Raw genomic sequence first — 23271 nt, 5'->3', positions numbered from 1 at the left:
TAAAATGAACCACCACCAACCACACCAAAGGCCGGTCTTCATCCAAAGAAGGTGATGCTGTGTATATGGTGGGACTGGAAGGGAGTCTTCTATTATGAGCTCCTTCCAGAAAACCAAACGATTAATTCCAACGAGTACTGCTCCCAATTAGACCAACTGAAAGCAGCACTCGACGAAAAGCGACAAAAGAAAACCCATGGTCTTCCATCAGGGTAACACAAGACCGCATGTTTCTTTGATGACCAGGCAAAAACTGTTAAAACTTGGCTGGGAAGTTCTGACTCATCCGCCGTGTTCACCAGACATTGCATCTTTGGATTTCCATTTATTTAGGTCTTTACAAAATTCTCTTAATGGAAAAAATTTCCACTCCCTGGAAGACTGTAAAAGGCACCTGGAACAGTTCTTTGCTCAAAAAGATAAAAAGTTTTGGCAAGACGGAATTATGAAGTTGCCTGAAAAATGGCAGAAGGTAGTGGAACAAAAGAGTGAGTACGCTGTTCAATAAAGTTCTTGGTGAAAATGAAAAATGTGTCTTTTATTTTTACTTAAAAACCGAAGGCACTTTTTGGCCAACCCAATACTTTAGTTCTAACCTTATAATGAATCTACTCAGTAACCAAGACATTTTTAAAAAGTACATAAAAATCATGCTAAGGAGGGCTTCTCTGGTGGCGCAGTGGTTGAGAGTCCGCCTGCTGACACAGGGGACACAGGTTCGTGCACTGGTCCGGGAGGATCCCACATGCCGCGGAGCGGCTGGGCCCGTGAGCCATGGCCGCTGAGCCTGCGCGTCCGGAGCCTGTGCTCCGCAACGGGAGAGGCCACAACAGTGAGAGGCCCACGTACCGCAAAAAAAAAAAAAAAAAAAAAAATCATGCTAAGGAAACTTAAGGCAAATATAAAAACAATGAAATATGTCAGAAATTAAAGTGATGCTGATATGACTGATAATCTGATGTTTTTCCTGTTAACCTATTTTAATTCAACAGCAATTCTATTAGCACTTCTGATTTTATATTCAGAATAATACACTTCTACTATCACTTTTTTAAAAAAAGTGTTTCTTATTACAAAAGCAATGTATACTCATTATAGAAGAAAACTAGGAAATATAAATAGGAACAAAGAAAAAAGCCACAATCCTATCATCCAGAGAACTTATTTAACTGCATGCTTTCCGATGTTTTATATTTATATATAAATTTTTTTCAGACCATGATCATGGGATCATGCTGACAGCACTAATTTTTACTTTCCAATGTTATATCATGCTATGATTTATTCTTTTTTCTTAAATTTATTTATTTATTTATGGCTGCATTAGGTCTTTGTTGCTGCACGCGGGCTTTCTCTAGTTGCGGCAAGCTGGGGCTACTCTTCGTTGCGGTGCACAGGCTTCTCATTGCAGTGGCTTCCCTTGTTGTGGAGCATGGGCTCTAGGCGCGCAGGCTTCAGCAGTTGTGGCACGCGGGATTTGTTGCTCCGTGGCATGTGGGATCTTCCTGGACCAGGGCTCGAACCTGTGTCCCCTGCAGTGGCAGGCGGATTCTTAACCACTGTGCCACCAGGTAAGTCCCACTATGATTCTTAAATTATGACTTAGAGATTTGGGTTCAGTCTTTAATTGCCAAATGTTTTTCTCACATCAATGGTTCTGTCATGATTTCACTTCTTGAACCTAACTAAGCCTTGGTCCACATCCTGTCATTTTTTACTTGTAAATAGAGGATGAAAATACTGTTTGGTCTAAAAAAATTTTTTTTAGTTGAAAACCTTCTAGAAATTCATTATAATGGGATTTCTAAACCTTAACCTCAGCTCTTACCCCCATTAAATTCAACAAATATTCACACATCTGAAAGCACTTTAGTCAAAAGACACAGGTCCCTTCATCCTACAAAGTAGTTACCTTCCAGAGAATTGAGCAGACACTAGACAGGCTGCCCAGAGACAAGATGGACAAGATGAGACAGGGGAGAGAAAACTGGAATTGGAAGATGGGACTTCAGAATGAAGACCAGACAGCCCAGAAACAGAAAGGAGAGGATTTAGGAAAGCTCTCTGGGAAAAAGGCAGAACAAGATGTTAAGAAGCATGAAATTAACACTCAGCTATTCAGTAGCAAAAAGGGAGTAGGAAACTCAGGGCTGGAAGCTCTGGAGAAAAGAGGGTTGGTAAGGAATTGAGGTGGGACAGATAAAATATACAGCAAGGAATGCAGACACAGGCAGCTTTAATGGGAAGAGGGGTCAACTGAAAGATCAGGCAAATATAACAGTAACAGGGAAAAAGAAAGGAAAAAGAAATAAAAAGCTATTATAAAATAATAATACAGCTATTTAGAAAAACAAGCTTATTCATAATGGAGGATCATTACACATATAATCTGATGGAAAAGGGAGAAAGGAACAATGTAAGAGTAGAAAGAACAGACTGGGATCTTTTAAGTAATTCAGGAAGAAAAAGAATTTAGGAAATTCAACAGAAGGCAAATACAACAGAGGCTGGAATATCCAAAACACAACTTAGGAGGCCAAACAATAGAGGCCTGTAAAGCCCTGGAAGGTTCTGATTCAGGATAAGGATAGAGAACAGTAAAGCACTAGGATAAAATTGGAAAAGCAACTTTATCCAAAGTCCATATTTAAGTTTAGAGTCATAATAATAAATCACAAGTACAATTTGAAAGAGTTAATTAGGTATCTCAGAACTTATCTTTTTTTATAACAGCCAATTATTGAGATAAAACTCATACCATATAATTCACCCCTTTAAAGTGCACAATTCAATGGTTTTTAATATAAAGCCAGAGATGTACACAATCAATTTCAGAATGTCATCATCGTCCCAAAAAACAACCCTGTACTCATTAGCAGTCACTCCCCATTCCTCCCAATTTCCTCAGTCCTACACAACCATTAATCTAACTTCCTTTCTATAGATTTGCCATATCTGGCCATTTCATATAAATGAAATCATCCAATATTCCAAACACTCTGGAAAACTGTCTGTGAATATCAACTAAAGGTAAACATACCCTATGGCCCAGCAATTCCATTCAAATATATTCCAAGAGAACAAATACATAAGTATACCAAAAGGCATGCATAAGAATGTTTCTAACAACATTAATTCATAAATGCTACAAAATGAAAACAACTCAGAAGTCCATCAACAGTATGCATTCATAAAGTATGACCTACTCATACAAAGGAGAACTATAAGGCAATGAAAATGAACAACTATAGCTGGATCCAGCAACCCAAATGAATCTTAAAGAGATAACGTTAACTGAAAGAAGCAAGACACAAAAAGTATACACTATATGATTCCATTTATATAAAATTCAAGCAGAGGCAAAACTAACGTATGGTGATAGAGTCAGGATTATGATTACTTCTGGGAAGGAGAGAAAAGACAAGGATTAAGAAAGATTTGGGGAGGATTCTGGAATGTTGTAATGTTCTACTTCTTCACCTGTGTGGGAGATACGTGTGTGTATTCACTTTGTGATAACTTACAGAGCTGCATACTTACAATTTATGCACTATTCTGTATGAATGTCAAAATTGAATAAAAATTCTAAATACTTAAAAAAACATAATCTCAATATAAATTTAAAAATATATAATGTAACATATATACATACACTCACAAAATATATCAATATACATTAATACCATTTCTTTCATAAAATGATACAGAATTTATTCAAATAAAATTCTTGTTAACCCTGGAAGTAGAAAGCCAATGAATAAATAAGTAAACAAAATGTATATTTTTTAGACGACCTTATTACCTAAAAAATAATTCATACTGGAAATAATCTACGTGGTAAGAGAGGCAGCCAGATCTGAAGAGACTTATGTAAACAGAACACACCACCACCTATGAAGTAGTCTTGCTCCTCCTGCCACCCCCCACCGAAAATCTGATCAAGCCTATAGATCCAACTACCAACTTACAGGATATAAAGACAGAAGAACACATTAAACCACACCACAGGAAAAGAATTAGTAATATCCAGGATATGGGAAACCTTTCAGGGTAAACCACCCAACTTATTCAATAAATAAAACACAAGGAAAAAAGTATTTGGGGGTACACAAAGATTTAAACAGGCTTGTAATACATATCAACTAATTGTTGGACTTTATTTGTATACTGATTCAAATAAACTGTTAAAATATATACATACAACATTTATAAAACAGTATGGGGCTTCCCTGGTGGCGCAGTGGTTGGGGGTCCGCCTGCCGATGCAGGGGACACGAGTTCGTGCCCCGGTCTGGGAAGATCCCACGTGCCGCGGAGCGGCTGGGCCCGTGAGCCATGGCCGTTGAGCCTGCGCGTCCGGAGCCTGTGCTCCGCAACGGGAGAGGCCACAGCAGTGAGAGGCCCACATACCACCAAAAAAAAAAAAAAAAAAAAAACAGTATGACATTTATGAAAATTTGAACCCTAACTGGATATTTGATATTACAGAATTATTTGCAAAAAAATGTAAGGTGTGATGATTGCATTGTGGTTGTGATTGGGAAAAAAAAATTTTTTTCCCTTTAGAAATATATTGAATAACAAAAAGGACCTACTGTATAGCACAGGGAATTATATTCAATATCTTGTAATAACCTATAATGGCACAGAATCTGAAAAAGATTATATATATGTATATATATGCATATAAACTAAATCACTTTGCTGTAATCCTGAAACACTGTAAATCAACTATACTTCAGTGAAAAAAAATTAAAAAATAAAATAAAAAGATATATATTGAATTACAGATGAAATGTTATGAGTTGGATTTGCTTGAAAATAATACAGGACAAGAGTAAGTAGGTAAGGATGTAACAAACAAAACTGTCCACAAGTTAGTTATTGAAGATGGATAATAGGTACATGAGGTTCATTATACTATCCTGTCTAGAACAGTATAGAATCTTAAGAATTTTTTAAACAGTAATAACCTATATGTCCTTTTATATCTTTTGAATATTAAAGCATTCCAGAAAATTGAACCTATTTTAAATAAGCACATGAAATTAAAACCACTGGCAAAAAAATAAATTTAGCAAGACTTACCTAGCAAGGGGAATTCCTCTCTTATAAAGGTCCACTCTCACTTTCTCTCCCACATGTCTATAAATCTCCACCACAGCCAGTATTGCAGCATCTCTAACCTGCCAAATAATTCAGAACTTTAAAAACTTACATGAGAAAAAATAAAATACTTCACCTCAAGGTAACATTAAATTCAGACCAACTTGAAGCTCCAAGTTGGTTTTAATGCCTCTAAACCCCTGGGAGGTTATGGCAGGTCATTAACAAAAACCAAGACGACCTGCCAAGAAACCTCTAGAGAAACCTTGTAAAAGTTTTACAGAAATCTAAGAAACATGTAAATAAATGTGGCTTTTAAAAAATCTTCTATTTGTAATAATATTGTATAAAGAACTGATAATAACTATATGACTAGAAATCATTATCGTGGTTAACATATTTTTGTAGAATAAAACTGCCTTTTAAGAATGTGGCCTGAACACAAACATATAATTATACACCAATGTTCACAGCATCATTATTCACAATAGCCAAAAGGTGGAAACAACCCAAATGTCTATCCATGGATGAATGGATAAACAAGATGTGGTATATACATACAATGGTATATTATTCAGCCTTAAACAGGAATGGAAGGAAATTCTGACACATGCTACAACATGGATGAACCGTGAAGACATTATGCTAAGTGAAATATGCCAGATACAAAAGGACAAATATTGTATGGTTCCACGTTTATAAGTAGTCAAATTCATTTGGAGAGAAAGTAAAACGTGGCCACCAAGAGCTGAAGGACTGGGGGAAATGAGGAGTTATTGTTTAATGGGTAGAGAGCTTCAGCTTGGGAAGATGAAAAAGTTCTGGAGATGGGTGGTGGTGATGGCTGCACAACAATGTCAGTGTACTTACTGCCAATGAACTGTACACTTAAGAAAGGCTGAAATGGTAAATTTTATGTTGTGAATATTTTACCACAATTAAAAGAAAAAATAAATGTGGCCTAAAGACAGGAATGTGGAAGACAGCTTTTAGTTCCTTTGCATAGCTCACTGTCGAAGGGCAAATGAAGAGACAGTAGAACTCTCTACAAACCTCTAGAGGAGGAGCTAGGGCCTAAAAGCAAGGAAATATCCAGGGTCATTCCAAATGCCCAAGCTGTGCCAAAAGGGTTACAGCCAAGATTCAACTCCACCACAAAGGACAAGATCCAGAACACACCCCTGTATTATGCCTATAGTATTTGAAGCTCAGGGAGTGAAATTTCCAACAAGTGATATACCACTGGCACAAACAGGGTTATGACTGTTGCAAAAGTTGTTATGCAGGAATGAAAAGGAAGCTGACAATCTGCCCTCACAACTAGCTTATAGGAGGACTAGAGAAGGAAATTCAGGTTCTTTGTTACTCAATCTTTCAAACTCAAGAACTATCCTTTAAGTCCCATCTATCCTTAATACTAGCCAAACAGCTAACAAACTTGAGCTACGTTTGTGAATATAATGTATTCTTAAAAACTAAATGTGGTAGACATTAAAAGAAAAAAATGAAGTGGAATCTTGATTTTACCACTCCCCTCCACCCTCTCTCTTCTTTTTAAAAATGGAATAAGAGCATTAGAAAACAAGAGGTGGCTAAAAAATTAGTCAGTGTTTAAATGTAGATAAAATTTTACCTGACTGTTGGAATCTCCAAATAGGATACACAAATGTGGTACCAACTTGCTGAGGACTAGTGGCTGAGCCCCAAAACTAAATATAATTTGAAAAAAAAAATAAAGAGAATTTGGTTTTAATCAAACAGTAAACAAAATACCCTTATACTTTTAACTGTCTCGATAAGACAAATACGGTGGAGAGCATGGGCACACATCATTAAAACATAAAGGATATGAGACACAAGCAAAACCTAATTCTAAACAATGTGAGATATGTAAAATTGAATAATCATGACTGACAATGAAAACTGTCAACACATGATCCAACAGAGCAAAATGTTCAACCGATGGCACTCTTAAACCTAGCAACCTATCAATCACTTAGAAAATTTGAGCTTTTGCATTAAAATACTGTTTTTTTAGACTCTGGGTCTCAAACAAATTTGCATTCCAGTACAATAAGTAAATTAAAAGATCTTTATTTATGCTTATTAATATTTTGATGAGGTCATGGGTTGAAAGCAAATGACAAGACAGCCAAAAACCATGAAAGTTGTGCAGACTGAATGCACTTACAAGCTCTAGATGGCAGAAAGGACCATAGAGGAGTAAAAGAAAATAAAATGAAGGTATAGTTAGAGAAAAGGAAGTAACACTACAAAAAAAGTTGAAAGCTACTATATATTACCTATCTTGTTGCACAGAACTTGAAAAAATCATCCAGAAAGAGAACAAAAGCCCTAGTTTACAATTTCTTCAGGCTGGAGTTCTGAGCTCTGTGGCATCTATGCTGTCAGAGCTCTGCACACTGCTGTCAGCTTCACTGTCTGGTTACCTGGGGGAGTCTTATTCAGTCTATGATTTTGGTAACCACCTGCACTGCTCTAGAAAACCTAGGGCCAACTGGCAAAAGGGGGCTGGGGAAAATGGCTACAATTGTTGAAATACCACTGAGTTTAAAAAATTTCCAAACTGGGTCCAGAACAGAGGTAGATCCTAAGTTATATCAGCGTATTTGTTATATGACCATCTATTTGGGTGGCAACTATTAACATACTAAAGAGAAAAAAAGAAACTCTTCTTATCAATGACTAATAATTTTAAATTAACAACATGAAAGATAACAACATACATACAAAAAAATTAACAGATAAAGCTATCAAGTAGAAAAACTCTGGTGCCAGAGATAAATTAGTAACTATTTAAAATTTATTTCCATAGCTTTCCTTGAGCTTTGTGAAATGGATTTTGCTTTTTTTTTAGAAAAATGAAAAACATACTCCAGTAATCATAAAACTTACATGTTTAATGTTTCAATAAGACACAGACACACGCCTTCTCGAGATCGAAAATTCTTGTGCTTAAAACCAGAAGCCAACTGTTCCCAAATGTACTATTTGAAAGAAAAGTAAACATGTATAACAAAAAATTAAATTACTTATGTTATAACCTTTTATCTATTCCCAACTTTACCACCAACCTTATTGGTAGCTAAATTTTCCCACAGATTTCTCTACAAGTTTTTCTAAGCCAAATTTGCACTGATGCTGCTCTCACCCATTTTTAAATATCTTAATCACATTTTTAATTTTTATTTTATACCTTTCACTTTAGATTTCAATTATTCTCAGAAAAACTGTGTCCAACATTTAAAAACCTTAAAATTTCCAAGGACATATAATTTCTTCTAAACTTTAGAAACCTTCAATAACAATGTTACCATTATAAGCCTAGTAGTATTGTAAGCATTTAAAAGGTCCAATGTTGCCTAGCAACTAGTACAGACTGTCACATGGAACAGGCTTTTTCAGCATTTTATAATTCAGGGGTTTTTTTATTTTAACACTGGATCCAAATACAGAAACATAATCATTCTATTACTACCCACTATCTTTTTTTTTTTGAAAACGCATAAACCTATACAAACAATCTAAAACAATTATATGGGTTTGTTATAAGAAGAAATTCAACTTTGTTTTTCTAAACATAGAGCCAATTGTCCCAATCAATCCTTTCTCCACATTTAAGGAACATCACCCTTACCATTTACTAAATTACTGTGTACATACACACATACACACATACTCTCACACATATACACAAACCCCTACTCCTGGACTCTATTCTCCCTGGACTCTATATTCAGTTCTACTAATATTTCCCTCTGCCAAACTTTGTGGAGGGTAACTTGGAAGTTTACCAAAAAAGTCTTAAATGTGAATAACCTGATCCAGCAACACTGTCTCTAGAACTCTGTTCTATAATTACATTTATGTCCAAAGACACATGTACAAGGATGCTCTTTACAGCACTCATAATAAAAGCATGTCAAAAACAAGTTAAAATTTGAACTGCTAAGCAAGTGTCAAAGGATACCCATCAAATTATAAGGATTATATATTTATCTTTATACTCTATGGTATAAAAAGTCTGAGTAAGTTTACTTTCACTACTATTTGGATTTTTTATAAAACATATGTAATACAATTCTTAAACTGTATTTTAAATGACAACACTTAGTATCACTATATTTTATAAATTCTGTTTTTTTTTCCCACTTAATATGAGCTACTCTTTTATTTTTTTAAAAATAAATTTATTTATTTATTTTTGGCTTCACTGGGTCTTCGTTGCTGCACAAGGGCTTTCTCTAGTTGTGGCGAGCGGGGGCTACTCTTTGTTATGGTGCACAGGCTTCTCACTGCAGTGGTTTCTCTTGTTGCGGAGCACGGGCTCTAGGCATGCGGGCTTCAGTAGTTGTGGCACATGAGCTCAGTAGTTGTGGCACATGGGCTCAGTAGTTGTGGCGCATGGGCTTAGGTGCTTCGCGGCATGTGGGATCTTCCTGGACCAGGGCTCGAACCCGTGTCCCCTGCCTTGGCAGGCAGATTCTCAACCACTGAGCCACCAGGGAAGCCCCCGACATGAGCTACTCTTTAAATCTCTGTTTACGTGTCAATTTATTTTTACTCCTCTTTCAAAATATGTCTGTAAGGGCAATTTTTTTCTACCATATTCAAAAAACACAGGTCACCGTCATCTAATATATGCCTTATATAATTAGTAACCACCTGTTAAAATAAGAAATTTTCTCCTTGTTTCAGTAAGAGTTGCAGAAATTCATATAACATTCAGTAGTTCTCAAAATAAGCTTTCTCACTGAACATTATATTATTTGTAGGTAGCAAAAACCAGAAAATCCTAACAAATAGTATAATCAGTACATTGCCAAATCACTTAAATCTATGAGTTAGCTTTTTGAAAAAGCATTAAAGAATAGAAAAATAAGAAAAAGGAAAGCAAAAAGTCAAAAAGTTAAATATTGACACTTTATCTTAAATTTCAACTTCTTTAAAGCATTAGCAATAATTTACTGTTTAAAATTTTAGCTTTTATGTCCCTGGGGTTTTACTGACTTGCAGTGATTACCATCTATCTTTACTGTTATTTAATCATTAATTAGCAAAATCTGAATCCCAAAATGTAGGCCTACCATCGGTGGTGCTACTTGATCCATTAACTTCAGTATCAGAGTCTGAGCTTCATCTCGAACCTTGTCTTTGGCATCTCCCATTCTGTCTATTAAAGCTACAATAACTAGAGAAATTAAGGGGGAAAAGAATAAATATTTATAATTCATCTCCATTATACACTGTATTTTACAAAATTACAAACATCAATTATTTCCATAAATGAAAAGTTATGAGGTAAGCAAATTGTTTCAAGTTCTTTACTCATGAGTACAATCAAAAATAAATGAGAAGCAAGTTTCAAAAGAATACATACAGTATGACATCCACTTATAATAATAATGTTCAAAAAACAGGCAAAACTTAATATTATTCTGTTTAGAGATACATATAGATGGTTAAGCTCTACAGACCAACAAGGGAGCGATTATCCCAAAGGTCATGACAGCAGTCATCTTTGGTAGAGGGTGGGAGGTGTCATCAGGAAATGCAGAGGGAGCACATAAGGAACTGGCAGAGCTCTAGTTCTTTGCCCTGAGCACAGGCAGGTGTTGGTTTTATAGTTATTCTTTAAATTGTACATGCTTGATACGTATTATTCTATATGTACAACATATTACTCAAATGACAAAAATAAAGCACGGGTCCATGGGATTGAGGTCTTTCTCTACTCTGTCCAAGACTTTGACACTATTCCATGAAAGGAGGCAGGAAAGGCAGGTTAGAGTCCATTCTTAGAGAGTTTTCATGAAACAGGTTGCTGTAACTATAAATCAACAAAGCACCACAAAGAAATAACATCTATTGGGTGTGGAGTGAAGGAAACGGGAGCGGGGCTAGAACTGAGGTTATGGTTTCTAAAGTCAGTCCATAGGGCAAAAACACCTCATAGTCGAAATTATCTTTTTGTAATCCCTTAAATTACCACTACCACTCAGTGCAGTATTACTAGGTGTGTGACCAAACTATTTAATCTTTTTGTCTTTATCTCCTCAACCCATAAATATGTGCAGCAGTACTCACCTCAGAAGATTACTGAAATATATGTAAACAACTCAGAGAGTGAAGGACACTGGGTAAGCATTCAATGTGTCTCTAGTTTATTTATAGACACATATAATTAAATGTGTATGTAATGTAATGCAAATGTATGCTGCAAAGTTAACATTGTCTATAACATAACAATCAGAACTGATATAATAATCAACAACATTTAAGGAAAGAAGGAACACATCCTTCTGGAAGAAAATGATTCCAGTGAGAAGCCAACCATACAAAATGGAAAGATTATCCAAAAATCTAAGCTTAATCAAGGAAATGATTGTGTAAGAAACAAAGTCCTTATCATAAAAATCATAAGCCTAATCATGAGGCAACTGAAGTATCTGTCAGTTGAAACAATATAAATCCTTCTCATTTTGCTTAGATGCATTGTTAACACTAGAGAAATTCACCCATATCTACAGGATTGGCTATTGTGGGACTCATTCTGATAGCTTCTGACAGAAGACAATACTAAACACTAGTAAATGTTAGATATTATTATGTACTAAGCACTGAATTATCTCACTTAATCCTCATAACAATCCTATGAAACAGAGTAGGCCCGTTTGATAGAGAAGGCCCAGAGGGATTAAATACTTTGACCAAGGTCACACAAGTAGCAAGTAGTGAAATCAGGATTTAAGGAATCTACACAGTGTTAGGCTACAGTCATAACTACTTCCATTTATTTGTGACTGAGGTGTTTTGTGTGTGTGTGTGTGTGTGTGTGTGTGTGTGTGTGTGTGTGTGTGTGTATTAACAACCACATAACAATAATGAAAAAAAAAATAGACACTTCATTCCTGAGAGGTAGAGTTTAACTCCAAAAGAAAATAAAGGGACTTCTCTGGTGGTCCAGTGGTTAAGACTCCGTGCTTCCACTGCAGGGGGCACGGGTTCGATCCCTGGTTGGGGAACTCAGATCCCGCATGCCGTGGGGCGCAGCCAGAAAAAAAAAAATTTTTTTTTTTGGCCCAAACGGGGCTCACTTCAATTTAAAAACTAAAATTTGTAAAACATAAACAACTAAAACAAAAAACCTCACACTACATAAACTTAAGATTTACAGCTATTCAATTAAACAAAAAAATTCATAATTTTTTTCCTTTTTAACATATAAACTCTTGGAGTCAAACAGAAGATTTATTTCTAGCTCTACCGGTTATTTAATTACGCAAGACAGTAAACTTCTCTAACTTCAAAGTTTCTTTGTCTGTAAAATAAGGAGGGATCCAGGTCTATACCTCACACAGCTAGTGAGAGAATAAGTAAAACTGGTAAAAAGCACCTGTGGCCAAGCCCATAATAACCATTCGGAAGAGTTAGCACTATTCCTTAAAGATCTGTAGATAATGAACATGCAATCAATAATTACTGGGAATACAAAACAGAGCTTTTCACTCTGTAAACTCTCAAAAAGAACTTGTTAAACAAACAAATACATCTATCATAGACTGGAATTTGGACAGTGAAAACACGGGAGAAGTCTGAAGCATAGGTGTTAGCATATTTTATTCTCTTAGCATTGTACAAGATGCAAACCATTGTACAAGATGCAAAGCTGATGACCAGGCATCCTGACTGTTCTAATACCCTTTCTACAAAACCATTTTGGATTAAAACTATCTGTTTAAGATTTGTAAAATATGAAATCCTTTACTGTTGTCATAAAACCAGGCTTGGGGGAATCATAAAACCAGGGTTGGTGGTCCAGTGGTTAGGACTCTATGCTTTCACTGCCTAGGGCGCAGGTTTAATCCCTGGTCAGGGAACTAAGATCCCTCAAGCTGCATGGTGCGGCAAAAAAAAAAAAAAAAGGTTGGTGATCAGTGTTAAATGTAAATTGTATTTTTTTTTTTGGTTTGAACATTAAATTTTTCCACAGTACATGTAGTCACAAGAGAAAATTTAAATATATTAAAGAATTACATTAATAAGAGTCCATACTTTTTTGGTACTTTGTCTAAAACTGAACATGAACCTCAATTTTCCTAAAACTTCACTTTTAATGTAAGAAGATAAAAAATATCTGTAATGATAGTTAATAACCTAAGTGTACCAAAAGGAAAACAATATCACCCACATCAAGTTACATATATCTAAGGTTACATTATCAAAAAAACCCTTCAGCGCATAACTTAATTCAATTCCCTCCTTTTACGGAAAGGCTCCTAAAATGGTTTGGCTAAGATCTATGACGGAGTAAAACAAGAAAGCTAACTCTGGGATTCTTAGTCTAGTACTACATCTCTTTAAGAGCACACAGATATACTGTAGCCTCTCTTGTAGAGCTGTCATACAAATTAGAAATAATTATTTGAGGATAATCTTTCATATATGTAAAGTAGAGAAGCCCAGTAAATGGATAAAATGTGGGCATTCAATAAATGGTAGCAAAACTGGGATGAAATTTTCCTATTATATCACACTGACTCTCAAGTAGTAACAAGTTCAGGTTTCACTAAGAAAAATAATGAACACTTAGGGTTCAAAGTGAAAACAATATTGACTAACAGTAAATGCACAGGGATAACCAGAAAGAGTTAGGAGATTAAAAGATAAAGTTATACATATGAGAATATGTAGATATGTGGGAAACATACAAAAAACACTAACCAACAAAAACAACTTAATGTAATTTATTAATATTTACGGGTATAAGAATCATGAAGTAAAAAAAAATTCAGTATATGGTGAGATTAATCTGCAAAGCTCCCAGATTTTGAAATCAGAAGTAAATCGTTAAAACAGGAAGGAAGGGGGCTTCCCTGGTGGCGCAGTGGTTGAGAATCCACCTGCTAATGCAGGGGACATGGGTTCAAGCCCTGGTTAGGGAAGATCCCACATGCTGCAGAGCAACTAAACCCATGCGCCACAACTACTGAGCCTGCGCCCTAGAGCCCACGAGCCACAACTACTGAGCCCACGCGCCTAGAACCTGTGTTCTGCAACAAGAGAAGCCACCGCAATGAGAAGCCAGCGCACCACAACGAAGAGTAGCCCCCACTTGCCACAACTAGAGAAAGCCTGCACACAGCAAAGAAGACACAACACAGCCATAAAAAAAGAAAAAATCCAAAAAAACCCCAGAAAGGAAGGACCTTGGAGAAGAGAGGATTTCAAAAAAAAAATAACAGCACAGCAGCGGCATAAACAAGCTAAGCCAGAACTAACAAGAGTGAGCAAGTTTCTGATTAACAACAGTGGAGAGTATTTACTGACAATCACAAATAAATAAGGCTGCTGAGGTGGAGAAGAGCCATACACGCTGAAGAGCCATACACGCTGAGAGAACTGAAACACCAAGGACAGAAAAACAGAAATAAGTTTTGAAAATAGGACAGTCCTGGGAGGCAGCAAACTAGGGTTCTGGTCCTAATACTCCTACTGCCTCAATATGAGCAGTCAGTAGGTATATCAAACCCCATCTGGCCCTCCTTGTGTCTGAAAAATAAGTGAGATACGTGATACCTAGAATTACTCTCAAGTCTAAAATGTTGTCTGTAACAACTAATAATAGGGAGCTACTACAGGGCAGGGGTGACAAACAGAGGTGCCTACAGTCAGGGAGGTACCAGAAATGCCAAAAATGAACCAGACCTATTCCAACCTCTGTGTATTGTAACTGAAATTCTCTGTTATGAGGAAACAAGAGGAGATGGGAGAGACTTATGGATTGGAAAGCTCATGACCCAAACAAAAAGGAAGCTACGACAGAGCTTCTGCCTTTATTTACACATGGAAATGGAAGAGCAGGGTTGCCACATTGGCCAATTTTTCAAGACAAGCTACAAATATGAATTTTTACTAACAATGACTCAAAATACATTAAGATAATACATAAGCAAGTAACACATGTTTGCAGAGCACAGTTTTTAACATCTATCATAGGATTTTAAGCAGGAGACTGACAGCTTAAAAATCATCTCTTCAAAATATATTCATACAAAGATTGAATTGGAACCAGGTATTGATTAAAAAGGAAATAATAGAGATAGACAAAGTCACTAAGATGCTTCTGCTGAAAGGATAGACAATAAAATTAAAAGAAGAAATTGGCAGAATTTAGTGGCATACCGAACATGAAGCTGACCAAAGATAATTTGAAAATAAGGGTGATGATAAATTGAGGCATTAACTTAATCCATAAAAGAAATCACAAACATCTGAGGTTACCCTTAAATATATTTTTATATAATAGGACCAAATCCACTCACTGAAGCACTCCAAAAGGCACACAAAGGTCACTTAGGTTTAAAAGATAAGTCAAAGCCAACTTTGCAATCTAACTACTATACAAAGAGCTTTATACTAGCACATCGCTCTGGACTGCGAACACACTGTAAGTAAGTGCTGCTCAAAGTATGGCCAGCAGCCCAGGACCAGTCTACAAGCTACTTGTGGTAAAGAAATTGTGAGTTTTTCCAAAACAAGGTTTGGAAACAATCTGACCAAAGTAAATTATACATTTGTTGAATCTACCAATAAAAAACTGAGCCTTGTATTTTTTTTCATTTCATTTTGCTGTAATTTATTTGTATTGTATTTTATAAAATATTGGTCCGCATTAGACTAGAAATGAAAAAACTGGTCCTTCACCATAGATAAGTGAAAAGTGGTGCTGGGAATTATATTATAAATTATTAACATGTTACAAAAAAGTAAAAGATAAGTTAAAAATTTGAAAATACAAAGTAAAAATCTATTAGCAGTATATTCGGTAAGTTTTTTGCCTTTGTTTGTTTTTGTCTTAAAAGGAACATATTTATTTAAATAGGCTTAAAATCTTTTATGTTCGGCAAATTAAAATGCTAAGTAGCAGATCTCTGGGTTGTATAAAATCACATTTTTGCATTTACAAAGAACTAATTCTGTTAAAAATTATGAGAAAAAAGTATGTCAAACCCCACAATAATTTTTAAATAAAGTTAACTTACCCATTGCTACATAGGACTTAAATCGTGTTGATAATCTGTCCACGAAGGCACTTAAAATTTCCAATCCCATTAATGACACCTACAGATGGAAAGAAATTTTAATGAATACAAATTACTGATGCATATTTTAATATCAGTATGTAACTGCTGACATAAAGATCTTCATATATTACCAAGTTTTTAAAAAAATAAGGAGATTGAAATATTCAGGGTGAACAGTCATGAGGGTAAGGCACCCTATTCTCAAATGGTTCAATAATAATAATAATAATAATGACATGCAAATGCAGGAAGATAGTGATATAGCATATTTGGCAAAATATTAATAACAGGTAAATTAGGTGAAGGGTACACAGGAGTTCACTGACTATACCTGTCACTTTCCTGTAATGTTGAAATGTTTCTTAAATGAAACAGTTAAACAAAACAGCACATTTAATTACAGAGGAATTCTAGCTTCTGTCTAGGATAAAGAAACTGGAAAAAACCATCACTCCCACCATAAACAAGAAAAAGCCAAGTAATCTACAAAACCATAACTATTCTTGAATTCATCAGAAAGCTAAGGTTGTAGAATAATCATCTAGGTTGAAATCTTTAGGAAAGACAGGTGTGCCAAGGAGAATGGGACATAAGCAGTAGGTCACATGTGGCAGAGGACAGATGGAAAATGAAGCTGAGATGCAAGTGCATAAAAAGAATTCAGCTATATTCAACTCACTGTTAATAGTTGAGTGTGGGTTAGCATGAAAATACAGAATCCCTATTAGCTGCAGACACAAGGAGAGTTCACACCCACTTGCCGGCTCTTTCTCCACAAACCTCCACTGGACACTCATAATTAAGACTGAGGACAGGGTAGGAGATTAGAGAAAGTCTCTTGGTGGTTACAGGTCTCGTAGGAAGGGAGCAGCTGCCTCTGCAGGAAAAGCACAAACCTTTCCCATTTCCTTGTCCTACAAGAAACGACAGTTTGAAGCTACTGAGGGAAAGACAACGCTGTTACCCTCTAGACAGAGGTAAAAAACTCATACCTATTAAGTAAAGAGAAAAGGAAAAAAAAAAAAAAGGCTTCTACTTCAAGGGTAGGAGCAAAAAACCATGCTGGGCTCCGATGATTAAAGGTTTCAGCTGAGGAGGGGCAGGATTTCTGATAAAGCCTTACCCCCAAGACTCAGGGACAGAGGGTTCCTAAGACTGAAGCTGGACCAGGAAAACAGCTGGACCAGCCCCACTACCCATAAACCAGCCAGCAAGAACAGAATAAGAAGCAACGGCAGCCTACCACTGGGGAAGAAGAAAACCCCTCTATGAAGCATGAGAAAAAAGAGAAGGCCTAAAGTGTAGGGGGTGGCGCAGAAACACTGAGGACCCAATAATTCCACTCCTAGGTATATACCCAAAGGAATTAAAGCAGGACGCAAACAGATGCTTGCACGCCAATGTTCATTACGTATCATTCATTACAGCCCGAAGGTGGAAAAGCCCAAATGTCCATCAACTGATGAATGAATAAACAAAATGTGGTATATGCATTCAATAAAATATGATTGGGCTATAAATAGTAATGACTGACACATGCTACAACATGGATAAACCTTAAAACATTATGATAAGTGAAAAAGCCAGACACAAATGGCTACATGTTCTGTGATTCAATTTATAAGAATGTCCAGAATAAGCAAATCCATAGATAGAAAGTAGATTAGTGGTACTTAGGACTAGTGTATGTGGGAAATAGGGAGGTAACAGCTAAAGGTACAAGGTTCTTTTTTTTTTTTAACATCTTTATTGGAGTATAACTGCTTTACAATGGTGTGTTAGTTTCTGCTGTATAACAAAGTGAATCAGTTTTACATATACATATGTCCCCATATCTCTTCCCTCTTGTGTCTCCCTCCCTCCCACCCTCCCTATCCCACCCCTCTAGGTGGTCACAGAGTACCGAGCTAATCTCTGATCTCCCTGTGCTATGCGGCTGCTTCCCATTAGCTATCTATTTTACATTTGGTAGTGTATATATGTCCATGCCACTCTCTTTGTTACATCTTACACTTCCCCCTCCCGGTATCAAGTCCATTCTCTAGTAGGTCTGTGTCTTTATTCCCGTCTTGCCCCTAGGTTCTTCATGACCATTTTTTTGTTTGTTTTTTAGATTCCATATACATGTGTTAGCATACAGTATTTGTTTTTCTCTTTCTGACTTACTTCACTCTGTATGACAGACTCTAGGTCCATCCACCTCAGTACAAATAACTCAATTTCATTTCCTTTTATGGCTGAGTAATATTCCATTGTATATATGTGCCACATCTTCTTTATCCATTCATCTGTTGATGGACACTTAGGTTGCTTCCATGTCCTGGCTATTGTAAATAGAGCTGCAATGAACATTGTGGTACATGAGTCTTTTTGAATTACGGTTTTCTCAGGGTATATGCCCAACAGTGGGATTGCTGGGTCGTATGGTAGTTCTATTTTTAGTTTTTTAAGGAACCTCCATAGTGTTCTGCATAGTGGCTGTATCAATTTACTTTCCCAACAGCAGTGCAAGAGGGTTCCCTTTTCTCCACATCCTCTCCAGCATTTGTTTGTAGAATTTTTATGATGGCCACTCTGACTGGTGTGAGGTGATACTTCATTGTAGTTTTGATTTGCATTTCTCTAATGATTAGTGATGTTGAGCATCTTTTCATGTGTTTTTTTGCAATCTGTATATCTTCTTTGGAGAAATGTCTATTTAGGTCTTCTGTCCATTTTTGGATTGGGTTGTTTGCTTTTTGATATTGAGCTGCATGAGCTGCTTGTATATTTTGGAAATTAATCCTTTGTCAGTTGCTTCATTCGCAAATATTTTCTCCCATTCAGAGGATTGTCTTTTTGTATTGTTTATGGTCTCCTTTGCTGTGCAAAAGCTTTTAAGTTTCATTAGGTCCAATTTGTTTATTTTTGTTTTTATTTCCATTTCTCTAGGAGGTGGGTCAAAAAGGATCCTGCTGTGATGCAAGTCATAGAGTGTTCTGCCTATATTTTCCTCTAAGAGTTTTATAGAGTCTGGCCTTACATTTAGGTCTTTAATCCATTTTGAGTTTATTTCTGTATATGGTGTTAGGAAGTGTTCTAATTTCATTCTTTTACATGTAGCTGTCCAGTTTTCCCAGCACCACTTACTGAAGAGGCTGTCTTTTCTCCATTGTATATTCTTGCCTCCTTTATCAAAGATAAGGTGACCATATGTGTGAGGGTTTACCTCTGGGCTTTCTATCCTGTTCCATCGATCTATAGTTCTGTTTTTGTGTCAGTACCATACTGTCTTGATTACTGTGGCTTTGTAGTACAGTCTGAAGTCCGGAAGCCTGATTCCTCCAGCTCCACTGTTCTTTCTCAAGACTGCTTTGGGTATTAGGGGCATTGTCTGTTTCCATACAAATTGAGAAATTTTTTGTTCTAGTTCTGTGAAAAATGCCATCAGGGTTCTTTTTGAGGTGATGAAAATGTTCTAAAATCGACTGTGCTGTCATGCAAACCTACAAATATACTACAAAAAAAATGAGCTGTACACTTCAAATGAGTGAACTGTACAATATGTGAATTATATCAATAAAGCTATTTAAAAAATTAACTGAAAGTGCACCAATACACACTCATACACAAAATTTAATAGATGATAAAAGCAGTATCTCAAATCAACAGGAAAAACATGAACTCTTAGTAAGATCTGACTTAGGAATCTACCCCAGAGATATACCAGCAAAATTATGAGAAGATACACAAAGATTATTGCAAGAGACTGGAAACTATCCAAACATTCATCAGTGGTATGGGACAGATTCAAAAAATTATGGTTGGGGCTTCCCTGGTGGCACAGTGGTTGAGAGTCCGCCTGCTGATGCAGGGGACACGGGTTCGTGCCCCGGTCCGGGAAGATCCCACATGCCACGCAGCGGCTAGGCCCGTGAGCCATGGCCGCTGAGCCTGTGCGTCCGGAGCCTGTGCCCCGCAACGGGAGAGGCCACAACAGTGAGAGGCACGCGTACAGCAAAAAAAAAAAAAAAAATTATGGTACATCCACACTAGAGAGTACTATGACACTTTAAAAATAAAAATGAGGGCTACCCTACTTCTGCTATGCAATGCTCTCCAAGATATATTAAGTGAAAAAAGCAAGTTGGAGAAATGCATGTGTATATTTTAAAAAGGGGGCTACAAATAGATTTAGTTATAAATGTTTATTTAAAATATAACAACAATGGAAAGATAATCAGAAAAAAATTTTTATGGTTGGCAATAGGCTATAAGGAACAGAGAAAGAAACCAGACTATTTTGAATATACCTTCTTTGTAGCAATAACTAATTTCATTGAAAATCAAATAAAATAAGTAAACCTAAATGTATATTCAATTAGTAGCATAACAACACAGAAGACTATTCCAAGTGACTTTAAAATACAGCAATTTGACTATTATCTCTCCAGTGGGATATACCCTAAGGACAAAAACGAAACTCTGCAAAAAAGAAACTGTCAATGTTTTGAGAAATTCTGTTGATAGAAGGAGATATAGATGGAAGATATATAATAGTAAAAACTGCAGTTCTGAATGTGAATTAGAATATCAGTATGAACTCATGATATATTTTTCTTTAAATTAAACCTAACGCTACGCATTGAAAAAACTCTGGAAACAATGATCAGATGAGTAACAATAAGTTCCATTAGCACTCACACTGTAGTTTCCACATACCGTTTCCCACAAAAAGGAACCAAAGCTTCTTGGAGAAGTGGCTGATTGCAGGGCAGGAGCAGAAAATATGATCTCATTATACCAGATAGCAAAGACTCTATCAAAGATTATTAGGGTCATGTGATAGAACAGCTTGGATATTAATAAGGATAATAACTGGGGACTTCTCTGGCAGTCCAATGGTTAAGACCCTGCCCTTCCACTACAGGGGGCATGGGTCCGAGTTCGATCACTGGTTGGGGAACTAAGATCCCACATGCTATGCAGCGTGGCCAAAAACAAAACAAACAAACAAAAAAAAAACACCAAAGAAACCAACCTGAACATTAAAAAAAAAAGGGGGGGGGATAATAACTGTATTGTCTTGAAATGCATTAGATATAGTTAAATGCAAGAGTTCATAATGATAACAAAAACTATCTGGTCAACACTGGAGGATACTAGTTATTTTTACCTCATTATTTTGACATTTAGTAAATAAAGAATCATACGAACTATAAACTACGGTATATATATAAACTATACCACTGGGTAACCAAATACTGGTAAACAGTGGAAGTTTCTCTTTATAAAAGTATTCCAGCTAATGAATGAAGGAATGACATAATTAGAATATCATTTTGCAAACCCTAATGAATAAGAGATCTAAACACTGAACATTAATGGCTGCTACCGTCACAGAACAAGACCTTACGTGCCTTCCTAATGTTACATGCCAGCTGGTGGAAGAAGAGCACTACTTATGAAGTAGTCTTGCCAAAGAAAAAAAAAAAAGACTGATTCTGATCAAACTTTAGATCCAACTACCAATTTATAGGAAATACAGAGAAAACATCATAGGAATGAAATCAGCAAAATCCAGACTGTGGGAAACTCTACCACAAACAAAAGCCAAGAATTTTTTTAAAAAGGCACTGAGGGAGAAACAGATTAAGAAACTTAATAAACATGTTAGGACTTCCCTGGTGGTGCAGTGGTTAAGAACCCACCTGCCAATGCAGGGGACACAGGTTTGTCTCTGGTCCAGGAAGAGTCCACATGTCACAGAGCAACTAAGCCCATGAGCTATAACTACTGAGTCCACATGCCATGGCTACTGAAGCCCGCACGCCTACAGCTCATGCTCCGCAACAAGAGAAGTCACCACAGTGAGAAGCCTGCACACTGCAACGAAGAGTAGCTCCTGCTCGCCACAACTAGAAAAAGCCCATGCTAGAGAAAGCCCATGCACAGCAACGAAGACCCAACCCAGCCTAAATAAATAAATAAACAAATAAACATGTTAACTGAGGTAAGCAGAATAATGGCCTCCCAAATGTGTTCACATCCTAATCCCCAGACCTGTGAAAAGATTAACTACATGGTAAAAAAAACTTTAAAGATGTGGTTAAGGATCTTAAGATGGGGAAATTACCCTGGGATTATCCTGGGCCCAAGAGTCCTTATAAGAGACAGGGTGGAGAGTCAGTCAGAGTCAGAGGAGATGTGATGACAGAAGCAGTGGTCAGAAAGAAAGATGGGAGGATGAGATACTGAGGGCTTTGAAGATGGAAGAAAAGGCCATAGGCCAAGAAATGTAGGCAGTTTCTAGAAGCTGGAAAATTCTCTAAGGTCTCCAGAAGGAATACAATCCTGCTGAAACCTTGATTTTATACAAATAAAACCCATTTCTGACTTCTGACCTCCAGAAATGTAATAAAATAAATGTACTTTGTTTTAAGATACAAAGTGTGTGGTAACTTGTTACAGCAGCAATAGAAAACAAATATATTAATGAATCACAACATGTGAACCTTATTCAGATCCTGATTTTTCTTAAAACAACTAATTTAAGAAATTTTTTTTTTTTTTTTGCGGTACGCGGGCCTCTCACTGTTGTGGCCTCTCCCGCTGTGGAGCACAGGCTCTGGATGTGCAGGCCCAGCGGCCATGGCTCACGGGCCTAGCCGCTCTGTGGCATGTGGGATCTTCCCGGACCGGGGCACGAACCCGTGTCCCCTGCATCGGCAGGCAGACTCTCAAGCACTGCGCCACCAGGGAAGCCCTAATTTAAAAATCTGTACTACATTTTTAAAAACTGGAAATTTAAACCCAAGATATTTTATATCAAGGAACTTTTAATGTATAATAATAGTATTGAAGTTATGCTATTTTTTTTAAAGAGCACTTATTGATATCTTTGAGACATTAATAAAGACTTAACTGATGTAAAGCAGAAACTAAAAAAAAAAAAAGACTTAACTGATGAAACAATATATTTGCAATTTATGACAAATTCAATATTATAAAGATATCAAGTCTTCCCCCCAAAAGATGACATCCAATGTAATCCCTATAAAAAGCCACAATTTTTTGG

The 23271-nt window shown here is 36.5% G+C and overlaps 1 protein-coding gene across 11 annotated transcripts in view; it reads right to left on the bottom strand.

Annotated features, from left to right (window-relative positions):
• The window catches only part of CLASP2 (cytoplasmic linker associated protein 2), a gene marked incomplete at both ends in the record, with an annotated part of 179389 nt that overhangs the window by 147845 nt on the left and 8273 nt on the right, over positions 1 to 23271 (bottom strand). For all 11 annotated transcript variants that reach the window (XM_079712231.1, XM_079712234.1, XM_079712222.1 and 8 more), the window contains 5 exons: positions 5089 to 5186; positions 6740 to 6815; positions 8023 to 8114; positions 10215 to 10318; positions 16173 to 16251. In XM_079712231.1, the coding sequence (XP_079568357.1) occupies positions 5089 to 5186; positions 6740 to 6815; positions 8023 to 8114; positions 10215 to 10318; positions 16173 to 16251 (449 nt within the window). The remainder of the gene's footprint in view (positions 1 to 5088; positions 5187 to 6739; positions 6816 to 8022; positions 8115 to 10214; positions 10319 to 16172; positions 16252 to 23271) is intronic.

The sequence above is a fragment of the Hyperoodon ampullatus genome (assembly GCF_949752795.1).
Source record: "Hyperoodon ampullatus genome assembly, chromosome: 10".
Lineage (NCBI taxonomy): Eukaryota > Metazoa > Chordata > Mammalia > Artiodactyla > Ziphiidae > Hyperoodon > Hyperoodon ampullatus.
Note: the sequence above shows the minus strand (reverse complement) of the source record. Positions and strands in the feature narration are given on the sequence as shown.